The sequence below is a fragment of the Lupinus angustifolius genome, chromosome LG06 (genome assembly GCF_001865875.1).
Source record: "Lupinus angustifolius cultivar Tanjil chromosome LG06, LupAngTanjil_v1.0, whole genome shotgun sequence".
NCBI classification, from domain to species: domain Eukaryota; kingdom Viridiplantae; phylum Streptophyta; class Magnoliopsida; order Fabales; family Fabaceae; genus Lupinus; species Lupinus angustifolius.
Genome location: NC_032014.1, coordinates 26,268,702 through 26,290,647, shown reverse-complemented (window position 1 = coordinate 26,290,647; position 21,946 = coordinate 26,268,702). Strand labels below are relative to the sequence as shown.

The 21,946-nt window shown below is 34.2% G+C and overlaps 1 protein-coding gene across 1 annotated transcript; it reads left to right on the top strand.

Annotated features, from left to right (window-relative positions):
• Positions 1,452 to 21,624, top strand: LOC109350563 (kinesin-like protein KIN-4A). Its single transcript, XM_019591789.1, has 42 exons — positions 1,452 to 1,766; positions 2,651 to 2,797; positions 2,881 to 3,030; positions 3,157 to 3,410; positions 3,903 to 4,072; positions 4,168 to 4,292; positions 4,920 to 4,956; positions 5,459 to 5,550; positions 5,654 to 5,761; positions 6,026 to 6,139; positions 6,329 to 6,416; positions 6,583 to 6,692; positions 7,515 to 7,613; positions 7,700 to 7,810; positions 7,935 to 8,051; positions 8,141 to 8,221; positions 8,688 to 8,759; positions 10,421 to 10,514; positions 10,797 to 10,828; positions 10,912 to 11,009; positions 11,093 to 11,191; positions 11,346 to 11,567; positions 12,218 to 12,427; positions 12,698 to 12,800; positions 12,904 to 13,011; positions 13,276 to 13,389; positions 13,579 to 13,666; positions 13,833 to 13,942; positions 14,765 to 14,863; positions 14,950 to 15,060; positions 15,185 to 15,301; positions 15,391 to 15,471; positions 15,938 to 16,009; positions 17,671 to 17,764; positions 18,047 to 18,078; positions 18,162 to 18,259; positions 18,343 to 18,441; positions 18,596 to 18,817; positions 19,468 to 19,630; positions 20,479 to 20,634; positions 20,716 to 21,037; positions 21,124 to 21,624. The coding sequence occupies exons 1-41, from the start codon at positions 1,647 to 1,649 to the stop codon at positions 20,929 to 20,931; spliced, it is 4,833 nt and encodes a 1,610-aa protein (XP_019447334.1). The 5' UTR covers positions 1,452 to 1,646; the 3' UTR covers positions 20,932 to 21,037; positions 21,124 to 21,624.

The following is a 21,946-nucleotide window of genomic DNA, read 5'->3' as shown; positions in this document are numbered from 1 at the left end:
GTTAATTTCACATGTATGTTATGTATTGTAGGGGATACCAATTTCATGTGATCAAATGTTAACTCAAAAGGTCATTTATTATAAAAAAAATTAGAATACATATATTATAAAGCTATCACTTACCCACATATATTAAGATAAAAAATAATTCCTTAATTGATTTGTTTGAATAATTATTTTGAAAGAGACGTTTGAATAATTATTTGTTGTCTTGCCAACAAAATTTAACCTTCAAATACATGAAGTGGCAGAAAATTTAGTAGGTGAAACTTTTATAGCAAAATCTATAGTACACAATTCTGTCAAAAACCAAAGGAGAATAGGCATATCTGTTAAACTTTGTGCTTGTCATAAATTCTCATGTATGCGGTAAGTACATATACTCCAAAAAAAATTAAAGTACAAGCCATTTTATATATAAAAGAAAACGACATATATTATTTATAAATTAATTATGAATAAGTAAAGTATTATTTTATCTCAAATATCAAATCATCTTATGTCTTGAGTATATAAAGAAGATTAATTTGTAAAAGATATAACATTTGTTACTGGCCAGTGCTATTACTTAAGTAAAATTAAAGTTGTGTGAAACCTGCGAAGTGTGAAACGTGCGTAACAAGAAGGGCGGTCTACCGTGAAAGCAAGGTTCCCTCCCACGATTGTGTATCTGGTTCCGCGTCACGTGGCTTCGTGTGCTGTGTTATTATTCCTTTCTCTTTTCCACATTCCTCTCGGTTCTGGATCCAACGGGATTAGGATATATAACATTCCATTATCTTAACTATCAACCTCTTTCTTCACTTCCTAGTGCTCCACCCCTTTCTTTCTTTTAAAAAAGTAATGCAACTTATCATGGTTTCACTGTAGGTCATAGAACAAAGAAGAGACTAATGCGGGCTGCATAGAGAACATTAAAACTGTACCGGACTTTACAAAATTACTGTATGTATTAGGAATTCAATACTTGTTTGGAAAATTTGTGTTTCTTTTGAAGTGAAATATATTTCATGAATTTCAATATTTCATTTATCTTTCTATCCTTTCAAAACTTATACCTTCAAAATTTATTTATAAATTTTCCTTATCATAATTCCATAACTCATACTTCAATCAAGATAATTATAAATTGTCTAACATTCGTATGTGAATGGGTCAATTTTTTATTAACTTTTCTTCACTAGTTAGCATTTATTTTACCTTGAATACAAGACACTTTTTCTCTACTAAATAAACATGCTTACCTTTTACACCAAAATTATTTATTATGATATTTTCTTAGAAGAAAAAAACATGGAGGGTAAAATAGGAATTAGATGCTAAAACCAGAAGTACAGCGCACAAAGGGCCGTTGGTGAAAAGGAAAGGGGGGCAAAATGGGAAGAATGTAATAAAAGATTGAAAGCACGCAACCGTATGGACAGGTACATATAGTGAAGGCGAAGCGAAAATGATTGATAGTGTTGTTGTTGTATTACAGTTACCTCTAGCAGCTTTTGTCTCAGACCCTTTTTTCATTTTCCACAACTACCCCTTCACTCTCTCCCTCTGCCTTCAACTATATTATTATTACTCTTTCTCTCTCTGCTCCTGTAGTTACTTCATTACCTTCTTCTCTTCACTCTCTCTCTCTCTCTCTCTCTTCAATGGAATCAGCAACGGAACCTTGTTCTGTGAAGGTTGCGGTTCACGTTAGGCCTCTAATCAGTGAAGAGAAGCTTCAAGGTTGCAAAGATTGTGTAACCGTCGTTTCAGGGAAGCCTCAGGTGCATTGCATTGTGATTAGTTAACTTTACTTGTGAATGATTCGGTTTTTTGCTTTGTGATTTTTTGTTGTTGCAATGAGTGTTTTGTTGTTTAATTGGTGAATTTAGTGAAGATCTGGATCCAACATTGCTTACGTAATTGAAAGATGATTCTTCGGACTCGGATATGATAGAATTTGGAGATCTGTGATGCTGACTTAATTGGAGTTTATCTGATTTCATTCTAATTCTGGCCTGAGGGTTGAAATTGTGGTTCACTGGTCGCAATTGCAGCTGCGATATCAAGATTTTATTAGTCTCTGTAACTGCATCGTTACAGCAATTGTGAGTGCATCATTGCATATGTTACCACAATTGTCTGATGCAACATAACTACAATCGCAACCACAGTCACAATCTAAAGCTTCATAGCATGTATGATCTGTGATGCTTTGCTTACTTAATTGGGATCATGGTTTTAAATTGTGATTGTGGTAGTTATGATGTGTTGACCTCAATTGTCTGGAAAAAATGCAGCTGATGTAAATGCAATTTCTATAGAATTTCTGTCACTTGTTTTCCATGTCATTGTGCCTCCATGTTTTCCATTTCTAAAATTATTCTACTGTTTTTATAAGAATATATCAGCTGATGTCTTTTCATTATAGTAGGTCAAATATATATATACACACATGTCAAATTCAAAAGCATCACCGATTCTACGATTTTCAAGAAAATTTGGCGTTCGGTATAGTTTTCCATTTAAATTGAATGCACGGATGATGATGACTTGTAGTTTATTTGAAGTCTTTAGACACCTCTATCTGAAACAGAACCCAGTAATAGTATCCTTAAGTAGCTAAAAGTTTGGGTGGAATCATATACTAATTATGACAATAATACAGGTGCAAATTGGCGCCCGTTCCTTTACATTTGATCATGTCTATGGGAGCACAGCATCTCCCTCATCAGCCATGTTCGAGGAATGTGTTGCTTCCCTTGTTGATGGCTTGTTCCAAGGATATAATGCTACTGTTCTTGCATATGGCCAGGTATAGTTACTTCTAAAGGAAACATGATTACATGCCACTACACTTATTTGTAATTGTTGTGTGACACTTTCATTCTATCGCAGACTGGTTCTGGGAAAACATACACCATGGGCACTGGCGTTAAAGATGGTTGTCAAACAGGAATAGTACCCCAAGTTATGAGTGCCTTATTTAACAAAATTGAGACCTTAAAGCATCAGATTGAATTTCAATTGCATATTTCCTTTATCGAGGTACTTTTTTACAGCCTACAACCATGATTTTGGAAATTTAATTGTGCTTTAATATCTGAAACTGATAGATTTCGCATTTGTGAAGTTATTTATATTAAGCATCTAACAACTTTTAAATGTTGAAAGATTCTTAAAGAAGAAGTAAGGGACTTGCTGGATCCATCCTCTACAGGCAAATTAGAAAATGGAAATGGACACGCAGGAAAAGTGAATGTACCTGGGAAACCGCCAATACAAATTCGTGAGACGTCAAATGGTGTCATTACCCTAGCTGGATCTACTGAAGTCAGTGTTGCAACACTAAAAGAAATGGCTGCTTGCCTGGAACAAGGATCATTAAGTAGAGCAACTGGGAGCACAAATATGAACAACCAATCCAGGTTGATTATACATTTTTCTTTTCTTATTTTATCTGTATACATTCAGTTATTCTTGGAATTTTTAAATATCATTTTTAGATTTATAAGGTAATTTTGGATTAATTCACTCTCAAAATATCATTAGAGTATTATACAAAATTCAGATAATAAAGCAAAAATATATGGTGTATAAATACTTTTTGGTTTTGAACTCCTCCAATGGTTTAGGCCTTTAACAGTCAGACTAAGCTTTTGCTTCTTGCCATCAAAATCAGTTCCATACCATTTTTTGGATTTTTGTTGCTTAAGGGAATGATTAATAGATAGATCTTTCAGCATTGCAAGTATGCTTGTAGTTTGTAAAACTTCTAATATTTTTGTCAATGAATCTTCCACAAATTTATTTGCTGGCATCAATTTTGGATTCAAATTCATGCTTCAAAATTCTGTAGTACTTTTTATTCATCTGTAGTTCTCTTCTATGACTTATTCTTCTATTATATCTCCAACCAGTCGATCACATGCCATCTTCACTATCACATTAGAGCAAATGCGGAAGCTCAGTAGTGAGATCGGTGATTCCATGAATGAAGACTATCTTTGTGCCAAGTTGCACTTAGTAGATCTTGCTGGATCAGAACGAGCTAAAAGAACAGGGTCTGATGGTCTGCGTTTTAAGGAAGGTTAGGTGGTGGCTTTTATCCCCTTTATGATTGTATCTTCTGAACATGCTTTTAATCATTATGCATTCCCTAATTATGAATTTTCTTTCAAACAGGAGTTCACATTAACAAAGGCCTTCTAGCACTTGGCAATGTGATTAGTGCACTTGGTGATGAAAAGAAGAGAAAAGAAGGTGTTCATGTTCCTTATAGAGATAGTAAACTTACTAGGCTTTTGCAGGTTTGGTATCTATATATGTAGCTTCCTGCTTGTAGCATACAGTCTTCCTTATTATGAGGTTGAAATATATTCCTTATTATATGGTTTTTTGGAGTGGTGTAGCCATGTTTAAATAGATGTATTCCCCCGGAAATTCCATGACTAGGTTGAAATATATTCCTTATAGAGATAGTAAACTAGGATTTTATTGAGTGAAGCATTAGCTGCTCTCATTTCTCTTTACTTTAAATTGTCGATGCAAAAGCTCACCCATGTTGGATCTTGATCATACTCATATGGAAGAGGGTAAGCTCAACGCAATGATAAGGTTGCTTGCCTTGTAATCTGGAGGTCATGAGTTCAAATCCTTGAAACAACATTTTTGCTTGCGAGAGTAAGGTTGCATACATCTACCATTCTACCCTCCCCATTCCCCGGACCCCACTAGGTGGGAGCCTCACGCATTGAGCCTACATTTCTAACTAAAATTGCATACAAGAGAAGACCAATTAGTTATTACTGAGAGGGGGGAAGGAAACATGCATATGAAAGATTTTGTTTTCAATTTTCTTTCTTCGACCCTTTTAACATAGTTATATATATGTAATAATATTTGTATTTATAGATAAAGTTAAAATGATTTTGCAGGATTCACTCGGAGGTAACAGCAGAACTGTTATGATAGGTTGGTTGTTTTTCTTGATTTTCTCCCAATAAACTCTACTTTTTTATCTCCTATTAATGGCCTTCAAAAGATAAGCTTCAAACAAAAATTTCTAATCTTCTTTATGGAGCTCATGTTACTGTTTTTTTTCTTCATGTTGCTCATATTTTTTCTTACTTTTATCTCTCTTTCTGATCTTTAGTAGTCAAGTTTGTTAAACAAGGGTACCTTTGTGAACGAACGTAACTATTGGGGAGGCAAGATATTAGAAACCAATTGAAACATGCCTTAGCAATGCATAAGCTCAGTGTTTTGGATTTTGCATTCGAATATATTTTTATTACCCTGGGATTGCTTTTTCAGAAGATTTGAACTTGTGTATCAGTTTATCTTAAGTGATTGATGCAAGTACAAAAATGCTGTATTAAGTGTTCTTATTCCCTTCAAAACCTGTCAAGTTGCATCTTAAGACAATCTGTTGTATAATTTATAAAATTTATTATGTTATAAAAATCTGTTCCAGCCTGCATAAGTCCTGCTGATATTAATGCTGAGGAAACCCTGAATACTCTGAAGTATGCAAATCGTGCTCGCAATATCCAAAATAAGCCTGTTGTAAGTATCTGCATAAACTTGATGTTCACTTCTATTAATTGAGCAAAATTGACTACCTATTGTGGTAGACATTAATGCTTATTTTTTATACATTCTTACATAGGTCAATAGAGATCCTATGTCCAATGAGATGCTAAAAATGCGACAACAGCTAGAATGTCTGCAAGCAGAACTTTGTGCTCGTTCTGGTGGCACTTTTGAGGAAATGCAGGTACTTAGTTAATGGTGTCTTCATTGCTTTTGCTGTATTTCCTATAATAGGTTAATGATAGCATTCAATGGAAATGGTTTATGGTGCACAGTTTGAGAATAGATCAATGTTGGTTATTTAAAACAAAAGTATCTTAACCTTAGCTGTATTTGTGCCGCTCTTCATAGACACTAACATAATAGTTTGATTTACATTAATTACATGTATTGATAGGGGTTGTATTTCTGAAATTGATATATAATTATTTTATAACTGATTGCATAGGTCCTCAAGGAAAGGATTGCTTGGCTTGAAACAGCTAATGAGGATCTTTGCCATGAACTTCATGAATACCGTAGTAGATGTTCTGTTGTAGAACAATGTGAAAAGGATTCTTATGTAAGCCTCTGTTTCTTCTCTTTATAATCTTCGACTCAACTAAATTTTATCTCAAATTTTCACAGCCAAGATTTGTGTTTGTCTTATCTTGGTATGAAGATTTCATTTTAAGGACTGATCTCTAGCCAGAGTGAAGGTCTGTTCAGGGCATTGCATATACAAAGAAAATTCTAATCCTTCACTTTTCAGAATGGTAGCACGTATAAGGCGAAGACCGATGGGCTAAAGAGGGGCTTACCTATCACATCCTCTGATTACCCAATGAGTGACACAACAGGTAAGACTCTTCTTTTTCCTGGACTTATATGTTTATAATTTCAATTCTATCGGTGCACCTTACTTCAACCTGTTTTTTCTCTATGGCTTTCTCTGCCACTTCTCAAATTTAATCAAGTGTGATTAGAATTGCTAAGATTATGGATTATGTTTTCCAAATTAAGCAGGGGATTCAATGGAAATTGAAGAAGTAACAAAAGAGTGGGAGCACACACTTCTGCAAAATAGTATGGATAGAGAGTTACATGAATTGAATAAGCAATTGGAGCAGAAAGAGGTTGTTACAGTGTATATGTATAATTAGACACATATCCATGCTGTTGTGCATGTATCAATACATTTAAATTAACAGTATAATGTGTAACTTCTATTCTATAATTTGATTAACCTTGCTGTAGAAGCTATGTTTAGAGGTGTACATGGGATGGGTTTGGATTGAATCAAACCTAGCCTGATATTTTGAACGGGCTAACACAACCAAATCATGGCCAATAATGACTGAGCATTAACTGGGCCCACCCTATACGTGGATATAATATATGTTGTAAAGTAAAGCTAAGTATATTTTATGACATGTATTTCAAAATAAATAATATCAATATGAATATATGTTATCATGTTATGCAATAAGTATTTTCCTTTTTACAATATAGTGAAGTCTTAATGTACCAAAAAAATATAGTGAAGTCTTACTATCTATAACTAATTTAGGAATAGTATAAATTTTAAGTTAATGGGTAGTGGCTGGGTTGCAAGTCTTATGACTCAAACCCAAACTGAGAACAGATAGGATCTAATTTACCGAACCGGAACCTTTCTCAACTAGCTTCCAATTGATCTCTTTTATTTAGCTTAGAAATTGAAAGTGTTTTGCTTTTTAGGTTGTTCTGATTCTGACAATAATTAGATTATTTCCCACTAGGTTATGATCATTAACAAGATACCAGAATTACATGGAAACCATTAAAAAGCTGCATTGAGTGATTTTCTCCCAATTTTATTGAAGAATTAAAAAGCATTGTGATTAGACTCTTTAAAAAGTGCCTTTCATATCTTCTCTCTCTATTTAATATAAGTATTGGGATTGATGCATGTACAGTCCGAGATGAAGCTTTTTGGAGTATCTGATGCTGAAACACTCAAGCAGCATTTTGGAAGGAAGATAATGGAACTGGAGAATGAGAAAGGAGCAGTGCAGGTTCAATAGAAGTCCTGCAAAGTTTATTTTCTCCTAGAAAAATTCATATTCTGATATTCATATATGCATCTGATTTATAAATACAGCGAGAGAGGGATCGTCTTTTGGCTGAAGTTGAAAATCTTGCCAATTCTGATGGACAAACACAGAAATCAGAGGATATTCATGCCCAAAAATTGAAAGCACTTGAAGCACAGGTCGAGAGTCCAATTTCTTTTAATTTTCAATTTTCAATTTTCAATTTTCAATCTATTATTTTATAATATTTGAATTGGGACGTCTCTAAATAGCTTAAATCTTTTCATAATATGTGGATGCTAGATTCTGGATCTGAAGAAGAAACAGGAGAGCCAGGTCCAGCTTCTGAAGCAAAAGCAAAAAAGTGATGAAGCAACAAAGAAATTGCAAGATGAAATACAATCTATAAAAGCTCAGAAGGTTGATTGTTGTGTACTTATCTAAATCCATTGTTGGGAATTGGGATTACTTAATGTGCTCTCTCCGTTATAACCTTTATAACATTGCAGGTTCAATTGCAACATAAAATAAAACAAGAGGCAGAACAGTTTCGGCAGTGGAAGGCTTGTAGAGAGAAAGAGATGCAGCAAGTATGTAAAGCTTCCTCTTCCTCTATTTTGTTTTAAATTTAAAATTTGTCCATGATACTCTTCATCTATATCTTTAGGTGATGAAAGTTCGCCCTTTATTATTCGTCTCAAAATGAAACAATTGCTTCATTATTAGTTGAATGTTTCTTTCTTTAGAAAAAAAAAAAGTAAACCTGTGTTAATACTTAATTTAAAAAGTTAGAATCCAAATGGTATATGCTGCTCCAAATCTTTTTAAACATGTGTTAATACTCAATTTTAAAATCGAATCCAAATGGTATATGCTGCTCCAGATCTTTTTAAATAACTAAAATCAATAGATGGAATTAGAGGCTAGCCATTGTCATTTTCAGCTCATTTATATTTAGCTGCAGTATGATAGTTGACTAACCCAAAGCTTTCAAGCATGATTTACTTGCCTCCACAGCTTACATGCTCTATGACTTTGTATTAACTTGCCAAACAGTTGCGGAAAGAGGGAAGAAGAAATGAGTTTGAAAGGCATAAGCTGCAAGCTTTAAATCAGCGCCAGAAAATGGTTAGTATTTCTAGTTTGTTGGGTGGCACCAAAATCTTGTCTTACATGCTTTTCAACATACATCTCTCATATCTGATTGAAGTTTGCTGATATTATTGACAAATTTGAGTAGCCATAACTCTTTATTCTTTGACTTCCATTTAACATATACCCCCTCAGCTCTTAAGCACAGATTCGTCAAACACCTTCACGTACCGGTGTCCGACACGTATCCAACACAGATACGCTCAGATTCATGAAGGATACGTATCCCTAGAGTATCCAAAAAATAAAAATAAATATCAAGACACGTATCATATTCGTTTTCAATAAAATATAGGATAATATAGATTCGTTTTCAATAAAGTAAGATAGATTCGTTTTTAATAAAACACCAACTTATTTAAAGGTCACAAAGACTCTTACCAACTTACTATCACAACGCATTCACCCTCCAATAGCCGGTCCACCATACCGACTCTCTGATCCACAACATCACCGTCAAGGAGAGATGAAATTGATACTATTTCTATTTCTAGGGCTAGACAATAAGTAATTTTATGAATTATTCTACTATATTTTCTAATTTTGGTACTTGGAAGTTTGGAGGACAATGATTTTCAATTTCCATTATATTTTTTATTTTAGATATTTTGATTTACACTTATAATTTTATCATATTTTATGTGTTTTTTATTATTTTATACACGTATCCTTGAACGTGTCGTATCCTATCTTTTAGAAAAAATGCGTGTCGACGTATCGGATACGTATCATATCCGATACACGTATCTGTGTCCGTGCTTCATAGCCCCTCAGTAATTCAAGTATTCTCAATTTTCAGCAATTTGTGCATTTTGTTTGAACTTTGACCGTTAAGAAAACTGCTCAATTCAAATTGCTGAGAATAGTTCCTACTCTAATCCACAGTAGTATCTTTTGCATATACAAGCTTCTAATCTGGACCTTTTTGTTTATATTAGGGATACATATTAAGACCGAGGAAATTGTGGTTAGTAATTTTTGTTGTCAACGGCTTTTATATTTGGCAGGCCTAGTGGAGAAAAGGAGGGGAAACACTTTGTGTGTTGTTGTTTTAATGCCTGAAAGACAAACATGGAGATATGATAGAATATACCGTTTTATTTTGTTTGCCAGGTTTTTAATAAAACAAGTGAAACGAAAACTAAGAAACATTTCTTCTTATGGATTGAAATCTACATAGAAATGAATATGACTTTAAAAGTCTATAATCTGTATGATATGGTTCTACTCCCAAACTAGGTAAGTATCAAAATTACTGTCACAGGGTGTTCATTCATTCAATTTGAGAACCAATGCATAGCTATTTGCAAAATAATAACCAAGAATTCAAGAGAGATTACATGTTTAACCAACATTATCTTGGCAAACTTTTAGATATTAATAATCACAAATGAATCTTTTTTTCTTATGAAAGTTGAGTAGAATATTTGTTTAAGATGTGATTTTAGGAAGCTAAACTAGCACATGTTGTGAGTATGTCATTTTCTGTTCTTACTACACAACATGCATAATTAAATAACATCAGAGGTTCTTTTACCAATAAATAAATAAATGAAAGGATTAGATAAACACCTCCATGACTGTTACTGTTGACGTTTGTGGTTATTGTATATTTAATAACTGCATATCTCCTTCAGGTTCTTCACAGAAAGACAGAAGAAGCTGCAATCGCCACCAAGAGGTTAAAGGAGTTGTTAGAAGCTCGTAAATCCTCCAGCCGAGACAATTCAGGTACAATTTGTTTCTACTGTACAATTATGTTTAAGATTTTAGGTCCTACTGAAACAGAAGATGCTAATTGTTTTGTAAATGGCATGTTCTCATGTTTTCATGTGTTCTACTGTACAATTAGGTTCTTATGTTTTGTAAATCAGGTTTATAGTTTATTAGATCATTTGAATGGATATTCTTTTAAAATGTATAGGAGGAAAATGTCTTTTAGTATGGGGCTTCACTACATTGATTCTTCTCTTTTACTTAATTAATATAAGCCAATTCTTTTTCATCTCCCAGTTACAATGAATGGAAGTGGAACAAATGGACAGGTAACAAAGTTTCCTTCTTATTCTTCTTAGATTTGCTTGACTATCCATGCTATCTTAAACAAGTTTTTGCATTGATTCTTTAGAGCAACGAGAAGTCCTTACAGCGATTGATTGATCACGAGCTAGAAGTCATGGTGAAGGAGCATGAAGTTCGTTTTGAGTATGAGAAGCAGAGCCAAATGTATGTACATATGTTCCTAAATTATTTTCTTAGTAACTGATTGATCTGTATTGCTTTCTATAATTTTGTGATGCAATCTCCAGGCGAGCTGCCCTCGGAGAGGAGTTAGCCTTGTTGAAGCAAGTGAATGAGTTAGCTGCCAAGGGTCTCAGTCCTCCAAGAGGAAAGAATGGATTTGCTAGGTTGGCTTTTGTTTTTGTATAAATATGATTTAATTTTCTTGTGCTTATTTATATTTTGAAAATAGCAGCTCTTTCAAATGATAACACATGGGATGTAAAAGGACGAACCTATCCTTGCCTTCCTGGATGCTTTTAACACTTATTATATTTCCAGAGCTTCCTCCATGTCACCAAATGCAAGAATGGCCAGAATAGCTTCACTTGAGAACTTGCTGAGCATATCATCTAATTCACTTGTGGCAATGGCTTCTCAACTTTCTGAGGCAGAAGAACGAGAACGGGCCATCGCTAATCGTGTCCGCTGGAACCAGTTGCGCTCAATGGCAGAAGCCAAGAATTTGCTTCAATATATGTTCAATTCTGTTGCAGATGACAGGTGCTTTGTTTAACCTACAAGAAAAGAAATGTGCATAGTCCAAGTGGCCAAATATTGCATGTTGTTAATTTGTATACCTGATCCAATTCAACAAAACTCCTTTATTTCTTTTCCGTACAAAGTTATGCAAGAAAAGATCATTAGTTCATGCACGATATTAGAAAAATAATTTATCAAAATTTCTCCTGTTTTTTAATTAACAAAATAAGGAAGTAAATATAGAGGGTAAGGACAAAAAATACTTAAATGGTTTTACCATTTATATGATTGGTATCTTTCACATGCAATAGATCTGGCTTTGATAGGAGGCTAATTCTATGACCTCATTGCATACATATTCACATGGTAGACAAGAAAAGGTGCCACTTTTGGGACTTCAAAGTTTCCCTTGATACCTGGTCTCTTGTTGTGAGTTTGAACTCTATTAATATGATGATTGGTTGCAAGAACTTGGCCAGAAATAAAGTAGCAGGATAAAATTACTTCCAACACTTATTGTTTTGAATTGTCTTTCTACCTTCCAGCTGAATATCAGAATAAGGAGTGGAGCCTATGACTTTCATTCATGTTAAATTAATATATACACTACAGTGGTTTATATTGCATGCTTTCATATCTGTTCAAATTTGAGTATGAGATGTTAACTACAGGTGCCAACTGTGGGAGAAGGACATGGAAAACAGGGAAATGAAAGAACAAATCAAAGAACTTGTTGGTCTATTACGGCAAAGTGAGATTAAGAGGAAGGAAATTGACAAGGAGCTAAAAGTGAGGGTGCAAGCTGCTGCAACCACATTGGCTACAACAGCTTCTGTAAGATCTTGTCTGCTTAAGCTTCAAGCAAATATTTGTGAACGAACGTAACTATTGGGGAGGCAAGATATTAGAAACCAATTGAAACATGCCTTAGCAATGCATAAGCTCAGTGTTTTGGATTTTGCATTCGAATATATTTTTATTACCCTGGGATTGCTTTTTCAGAAGATTTGAACTTGTGTATCAGTTTATCTTAAGTGATTGATGCAAGTACAAAAATGCTGTATTAAGTGTTCTTATTCCCTTCAAAACCTGTCAAGTTGCATCTTAAGACAATCTGTTGTATAATTTATAAAATTTATTATGTTATAAAAATCTGTTCCAGCCTGCATAAGTCCTGCTGATATTAATGCTGAGGAAACCCTGAATACTCTGAAGTATGCAAATCGTGCTCGCAATATCCAAAATAAGCCTGTTGTAAGTATCTGCATAAACTTGATGTTCACTTCTATTAATTGAGCAAAATTGACTACCTATTGTGGTAGACATTAATGCTTATTTTTTATACATTCTTACATAGGTCAATAGAGATCCTATGTCCAATGAGATGCTAAAAATGCGACAACAGCTAGAATGTCTGCAAGCAGAACTTTGTGCTCGTTCTGGTGGCACTTTTGAGGAAATGCAGGTACTTAGTTAATGGTGTCTTCATTGCTTTTGCTGTATTTCCTATAATAGGTTAATGATAGCATTCAATGGAAATGGTTTATGGTGCACAGTTTGAGAATAGATCAATGTTGGTTATTTAAAACAAAAGTATCTTAACCTTAGCTGTATTTGTGCCGCTCTTCATAGACACTAACATAATAGTTTGATTTACATTAATTACATGTATTGATAGGGGTTGTATTTCTGAAATTGATATATAATTATTTTATAACTGATTGCATAGGTCCTCAAGGAAAGGATTGCTTGGCTTGAAACAGCTAATGAGGATCTTTGCCATGAACTTCATGAATACCGTAGTAGATGTTCTGTTGTAGAACAATGTGAAAAGGATTCTTATGTAAGCCTCTGTTTCTTCTCTTTATAATCTTCGACTCAACTAAATTTTATCTCAAATTTTCACAGCCAAGATTTGTGTTTGTCTTATCTTGGTATGAAGATTTCATTTTAAGGACTGATCTCTAGCCAGAGTGAAGGTCTGTTCAGGGCATTGCATATACAAAGAAAATTCTAATCCTTCACTTTTCAGAATGGTAGCACGTATAAGGCGAAGACCGATGGGCTAAAGAGGGGCTTACCTATCACATCCTCTGATTACCCAATGAGTGACACAACAGGTAAGACTCTTCTTTTTCCTGGACTTATATGTTTATAATTTCAATTCTATCGGTGCACCTTACTTCAACCTGTTTTTTCTCTATGGCTTTCTCTGCCACTTCTCAAATTTAATCAAGTGTGATTAGAATTGCTAAGATTATGGATTATGTTTTCCAAATTAAGCAGGGGATTCAATGGAAATTGAAGAAGTAACAAAAGAGTGGGAGCACACACTTCTGCAAAATAGTATGGATAGAGAGTTACATGAATTGAATAAGCAATTGGAGCAGAAAGAGGTTGTTACAGTGTATATGTATAATTAGACACATATCCATGCTGTTGTGCATGTATCAATACATTTAAATTAACAGTATAATGTGTAACTTCTATTCTATAATTTGATTAACCTTGCTGTAGAAGCTATGTTTAGAGGTGTACATGGGATGGGTTTGGATTGAATCAAACCTAGCCTGATATTTTGAACGGGCTAACACAACCAAATCATGGCCAATAATGACTGAGCATTAACTGGGCCCACCCTATACGTGGATATAATATATGTTGTAAAGTAAAGCTAAGTATATTTTATGACATGTATTTCAAAATAAATAATATCAATATGAATATATGTTATCATGTTATGCAATAAGTATTTTCCTTTTTACAATATAGTGAAGTCTTAATGTACCAAAAAAATATAGTGAAGTCTTACTATCTATAACTAATTTAGGAATAGTATAAATTTTAAGTTAATGGGTAGTGGCTGGGTTGCAAGTCTTATGACTCAAACCCAAACTGAGAACAGATAGGATCTAATTTACCGAACCGGAACCTTTCTCAACTAGCTTCCAATTGATCTCTTTTATTTAGCTTAGAAATTGAAAGTGTTTTGCTTTTTAGGTTGTTCTGATTCTGACAATAATTAGATTATTTCCCACTAGGTTATGATCATTAACAAGATACCAGAATTACATGGAAACCATTAAAAAGCTGCATTGAGTGATTTTCTCCCAATTTTATTGAAGAATTAAAAAGCATTGTGATTAGACTCTTTAAAAAGTGCCTTTCATATCTTCTCTCTCTATTTAATATAAGTATTGGGATTGATGCATGTACAGTCCGAGATGAAGCTTTTTGGAGTATCTGATGCTGAAACACTCAAGCAGCATTTTGGAAGGAAGATAATGGAACTGGAGAATGAGAAAGGAGCAGTGCAGGTTCAATAGAAGTCCTGCAAAGTTTATTTTCTCCTAGAAAAATTCATATTCTGATATTCATATATGCATCTGATTTATAAATACAGCGAGAGAGGGATCGTCTTTTGGCTGAAGTTGAAAATCTTGCCAATTCTGATGGACAAACACAGAAATCAGAGGATATTCATGCCCAAAAATTGAAAGCACTTGAAGCACAGGTCGAGAGTCCAATTTCTTTTAATTTTCAATTTTCAATTTTCAATTTTCAATCTATTATTTTATAATATTTGAATTGGGACGTCTCTAAATAGCTTAAATCTTTTCATAATATGTGGATGCTAGATTCTGGATCTGAAGAAGAAACAGGAGAGCCAGGTCCAGCTTCTGAAGCAAAAGCAAAAAAGTGATGAAGCAACAAAGAAATTGCAAGATGAAATACAATCTATAAAAGCTCAGAAGGTTGATTGTTGTGTACTTATCTAAATCCATTGTTGGGAATTGGGATTACTTAATGTGCTCTCTCCGTTATAACCTTTATAACATTGCAGGTTCAATTGCAACATAAAATAAAACAAGAGGCAGAACAGTTTCGGCAGTGGAAGGCTTGTAGAGAGAAAGAGATGCAGCAAGTATGTAAAGCTTCCTCTTCCTCTATTTTGTTTTAAATTTAAAATTTGTCCATGATACTCTTCATCTATATCTTTAGGTGATGAAAGTTCGCCCTTTATTATTCGTCTCAAAATGAAACAATTGCTTCATTATTAGTTGAATGTTTCTTTCTTTAGAAAAAAAAAAAGTAAACCTGTGTTAATACTTAATTTAAAAAGTTAGAATCCAAATGGTATATGCTGCTCCAAATCTTTTTAAACATGTGTTAATACTCAATTTTAAAATCGAATCCAAATGGTATATGCTGCTCCAGATCTTTTTAAATAACTAAAATCAATAGATGGAATTAGAGGCTAGCCATTGTCATTTTCAGCTCATTTATATTTAGCTGCAGTATGATAGTTGACTAACCCAAAGCTTTCAAGCATGATTTACTTGCCTCCACAGCTTACATGCTCTATGACTTTGTATTAACTTGCCAAACAGTTGCGGAAAGAGGGAAGAAGAAATGAGTTTGAAAGGCATAAGCTGCAAGCTTTAAATCAGCGCCAGAAAATGGTTAGTATTTCTAGTTTGTTGGGTGGCACCAAAATCTTGTCTTACATGCTTTTCAACATACATCTCTCATATCTGATTGAAGTTTGCTGATATTATTGACAAATTTGAGTAGCCATAACTCTTTATTCTTTGACTTCCATTTAACATATACCCCCTCAGCTCTTAAGCACAGATTCGTCAAACACCTTCACGTACCGGTGTCCGACACGTATCCAACACAGATACGCTCAGATTCATGAAGGATACGTATCCCTAGAGTATCCAAAAAATAAAAATAAATATCAAGACACGTATCATATTCGTTTTCAATAAAATATAGGATAATATAGATTCGTTTTCAATAAAGTAAGATAGATTCGTTTTTAATAAAACACCAACTTATTTAAAGGTCACAAAGACTCTTACCAACTTACTATCACAACGCATTCACCCTCCAATAGCCGGTCCACCATACCGACTCTCTGATCCACAACATCACCGTCAAGGAGAGATGAAATTGATACTATTTCTATTTCTAGGGCTAGACAATAAGTAATTTTATGAATTATTCTACTATATTTTCTAATTTTGGTACTTGGAAGTTTGGAGGACAATGATTTTCAATTTCCATTATATTTTTTATTTTAGATATTTTGATTTACACTTATAATTTTATCATATTTTATGTGTTTTTTATTATTTTATACACGTATCCTTGAACGTGTCGTATCCTATCTTTTAGAAAAAATGCGTGTCGACGTATCGGATACGTATCATATCCGATACACGTATCTGTGTCCGTGCTTCATAGCCCCTCAGTAATTCAAGTATTCTCAATTTTCAGCAATTTGTGCATTTTGTTTGAACTTTGACCGTTAAGAAAACTGCTCAATTCAAATTGCTGAGAATAGTTCCTACTCTAATCCACAGTAGTATCTTTTGCATATACAAGCTTCTAATCTGGACCTTTTTGTTTATATTAGGGATACATATTAAGACCGAGGAAATTGTGGTTAGTAATTTTTGTTGTCAACGGCTTTTATATTTGGCAGGCCTAGTGGAGAAAAGGAGGGGAAACACTTTGTGTGTTGTTGTTTTAATGCCTGAAAGACAAACATGGAGATATGATAGAATATACCGTTTTATTTTGTTTGCCAGGTTTTTAATAAAACAAGTGAAACGAAAACTAAGAAACATTTCTTCTTATGGATTGAAATCTACATAGAAATGAATATGACTTTAAAAGTCTATAATCTGTATGATATGGTTCTACTCCCAAACTAGGTAAGTATCAAAATTACTGTCACAGGGTGTTCATTCATTCAATTTGAGAACCAATGCATAGCTATTTGCAAAATAATAACCAAGAATTCAAGAGAGATTACATGTTTAACCAACATTATCTTGGCAAACTTTTAGATATTAATAATCACAAATGAATCTTTTTTTCTTATGAAAGTTGAGTAGAATATTTGTTTAAGATGTGATTTTAGGAAGCTAAACTAGCACATGTTGTGAGTATGTCATTTTCTGTTCTTACTACACAACATGCATAATTAAATAACATCAGAGGTTCTTTTACCAATAAATAAATAAATGAAAGGATTAGATAAACACCTCCATGACTGTTACTGTTGACGTTTGTGGTTATTGTATATTTAATAACTGCATATCTCCTTCAGGTTCTTCACAGAAAGACAGAAGAAGCTGCAATCGCCACCAAGAGGTTAAAGGAGTTGTTAGAAGCTCGTAAATCCTCCAGCCGAGACAATTCAGGTACAATTTGTTTCTACTGTACAATTATGTTTAAGATTTTAGGTCCTACTGAAACAGAAGATGCTAATTGTTTTGTAAATGGCATGTTCTCATGTTTTCATGTGTTCTACTGTACAATTAGGTTCTTATGTTTTGTAAATCAGGTTTATAGTTTATTAGATCATTTGAATGGATATTCTTTTAAAATGTATAGGAGGAAAATGTCTTTTAGTATGGGGCTTCACTACATTGATTCTTCTCTTTTACTTAATTAATATAAGCCAATTCTTTTTCATCTCCCAGTTACAATGAATGGAAGTGGAACAAATGGACAGGTAACAAAGTTTCCTTCTTATTCTTCTTAGATTTGCTTGACTATCCATGCTATCTTAAACAAGTTTTTGCATTGATTCTTTAGAGCAACGAGAAGTCCTTACAGCGATTGATTGATCACGAGCTAGAAGTCATGGTGAAGGAGCATGAAGTTCGTTTTGAGTATGAGAAGCAGAGCCAAATGTATGTACATATGTTCCTAAATTATTTTCTTAGTAACTGATTGATCTGTATTGCTTTCTATAATTTTGTGATGCAATCTCCAGGCGAGCTGCCCTCGGAGAGGAGTTAGCCTTGTTGAAGCAAGTGAATGAGTTAGCTGCCAAGGGTCTCAGTCCTCCAAGAGGAAAGAATGGATTTGCTAGGTTGGCTTTTGTTTTTGTATAAATATGATTTAATTTTCTTGTGCTTATTTATATTTTGAAAATAGCAGCTCTTTCAAATGATAACACATGGGATGTAAAAGGACGAACCTATCCTTGCCTTCCTGGATGCTTTTAACACTTATTATATTTCCAGAGCTTCCTCCATGTCACCAAATGCAAGAATGGCCAGAATAGCTTCACTTGAGAACTTGCTGAGCATATCATCTAATTCACTTGTGGCAATGGCTTCTCAACTTTCTGAGGCAGAAGAACGAGAACGGGCCATCGCTAATCGTGTCCGCTGGAACCAGTTGCGCTCAATGGCAGAAGCCAAGAATTTGCTTCAATATATGTTCAATTCTGTTGCAGATGACAGGTGCTTTGTTTAACCTACAAGAAAAGAAATGTGCATAGTCCAAGTGGCCAAATATTGCATGTTGTTAATTTGTATACCTGATCCAATTCAACAAAACTCCTTTATTTCTTTTCCGTACAAAGTTATGCAAGAAAAGATCATTAGTTCATGCACGATATTAGAAAAATAATTTATCAAAATTTCTCCTGTTTTTTAATTAACAAAATAAGGAAGTAAATATAGAGGGTAAGGACAAAAAATACTTAAATGGTTTTACCATTTATATGATTGGTATCTTTCACATGCAATAGATCTGGCTTTGATAGGAGGCTAATTCTATGACCTCATTGCATACATATTCACATGGTAGACAAGAAAAGGTGCCACTTTTGGGACTTCAAAGTTTCCCTTGATACCTGGTCTCTTGTTGTGAGTTTGAACTCTATTAATATGATGATTGGTTGCAAGAACTTGGCCAGAAATAAAGTAGCAGGATAAAATTACTTCCAACACTTATTGTTTTGAATTGTCTTTCTACCTTCCAGCTGAATATCAGAATAAGGAGTGGAGCCTATGACTTTCATTCATGTTAAATTAATATATACACTACAGTGGTTTATATTGCATGCTTTCATATCTGTTCAAATTTGAGTATGAGATGTTAACTACAGGTGCCAACTGTGGGAGAAGGACATGGAAAACAGGGAAATGAAAGAACAAATCAAAGAACTTGTTGGTCTATTACGGCAAAGTGAGATTAAGAGGAAGGAAATTGACAAGGAGCTAAAAGTGAGGGTGCAAGCTGCTGCAACCACATTGGCTACAACAGCTTCTGTAAGATCTTGTCTGCTTAAGCTTCAAGCAAATATCAACCAGGAATTGAAAATAAAGCAGTAGTTATAGTGCTGTCTGTCAAAAGGACAGATGTAGTCACTTGTTGAAGGAAAAATTAGGCCTGTGTTTAAAAGAAATGAGCCTTGGCAGGGCACTTTGGATTGCTGAGTATTATGTATAAAAAACTCATCACACATCTTGACGGCTAGAATTTCTATGACCACAAACTCCTCATACTTGCAGACCAAGTAGACCAAACATGAGGCCTAAGTTGAATAATCACCCCCAAATATCAACAAGCTTGTAGCACAATTGGCACCTGCTCAAGTCTTTAGAGTTGTGTGTGATGTTGAGTCGGAGTTTTGTCACACTTTTTTCCAACACACTTTTTCACACTCTCGAACTAATAGAATTATCTCCATAATAAAAATTGATTTGTACTAGATTTAGGACTCAACAAGGAGAAGTTCAATGCCTCTCAAAGAGTCGACTTACTCTATCAGCAAAGGGTATGTCCTATCATATGGAACATGCAATGTTTAGTTCCCAAACTTAAAGGAAGTGCTAGATAACAAGTCCAATAAGATGAATGAATCTCTTTTGGCTCCAGCTTGGCCCCAAACACTCACTTGACAATTAGGTTACCATTACATAAATTATAAAGAAATTATGTTAAGAGTTTTTTTTAGTTAGCTTTATAACTAAAATCTCCTCTAATTGGATTCTGTGTAGTCTTCGTCTTCCTTGTAGCTGATATTTTATGTCAGCTGCTTTTGTAAATATAATAACTGTCATTAATGTATTGCTTTTGTTGCTAGTAGTTAATTGTCATCACATGATGTCAACAGGGAAACCCTCCAAATTCAGTGAAACATTATGCTGAAGATATCAATGGACCATTATCTCCAGAGTCAGACTCAATACTGAAACAGTGCAAATATACGCCAGGCATTGCTAATGGCCATGTGAGGGAATCGGCTGCATTTATAGATCAGAGTAGAAGGGTAATTTATTCTACATTTATAAGAAATTGATACTTTTCATCTCTATCTCCTAAGTGGACGTGAGATTTTCTGTAAATGCAGATGGTACCCATGGGGCAACTGTCAATGAAAAAGCTAGCAATGGTAGGACAAGCTTCTGGGAAGTTATGGAGGTGGAAAAGAAGCCATCATCAGTGGCTACTTCAGTTCAAGTGGAAGTGGCAAAAGCCATGGAGACTTTCGGAATGGATTCGACACAGTGATGAGACAATCATGAGAGCGAAGCCACGTTCACAGGCTTTGCCGCATATCATGTGATCCATTTTGTTGTCAGCCATTTTCTGTAGTTTCGGTCTTCATTTTTTAACCCAAAACAACAATGATCCTAGATACGTGGCATTGGAAATAACAGAACTAAGCTCAGGTGCTAACCTCTTCTATTTATAGTTATCTACTTATCTATGTTTTAAGAAAATGCATTGATCTGATGTTCATTGTTCCTTGCTGCAGATACGATATAAATGGTTCCTGACAATATATACCCCTATCAGTCTTGGTTAATACTGCCCAAGTCTTGAATTGTTTCCATAGTGCTGCATATGGAGCATTTTGTGAGGTGTGTTGAAATGTTACCGATAGTTACCCAAATAAATAAGCATAGGTAATAGTTGCTTGCTTGAAGACATTGGTAGAGATCTATCCAGAAAAATTATGGAAAATAATTGTTCATACCAACAGTAGAGAGGGGAAAAAGGAAATATTCTTTTGCCAAAGTCTTGAAAATGTGTATTAGGGTCTTGTATACTTATTGGAAGTTCTTATGGCTATTGTGTTTAGTCAGTCATTGATTTTTTTAATAGAAACACCGTGGCATTTTTTCTGTTCCATAGCAACAGAAAGAAACTCTTCCGTATGTATTCTTTTTTTCCTACGTTTTTTCTGTAGGGTTTCTTGTGTGTAAAGAACATTTGATACTATATCTATATTGAAAGATATTGTAGCCTACCCATACAGCTAATTGTAATTGTTATTCATTTTTTCTTCTTTATAGGGTAACAGTTTCCAATCTCCCAATGAAAGTTGATCCTAAAAGTTTGTCTGTGTGGAATTGTTAGTTATTTAAGTGTGGAGTAGATTAAATAAGAAGTTTCCTTTCTGTTCTTAGATTACATCTGGAACTTTAAACATCCCTTCCATAAGAGCTTACTTGTAGAGTAGATTAAATAAGAAGTTCTCTTCCCCTTTGTTAGATTTCATCATAGGACCAATCCATGTTAAGAGAAGTAGCATTACATGTATATAAATCATATCTTTTGGAATTGAGGAAGGCGAT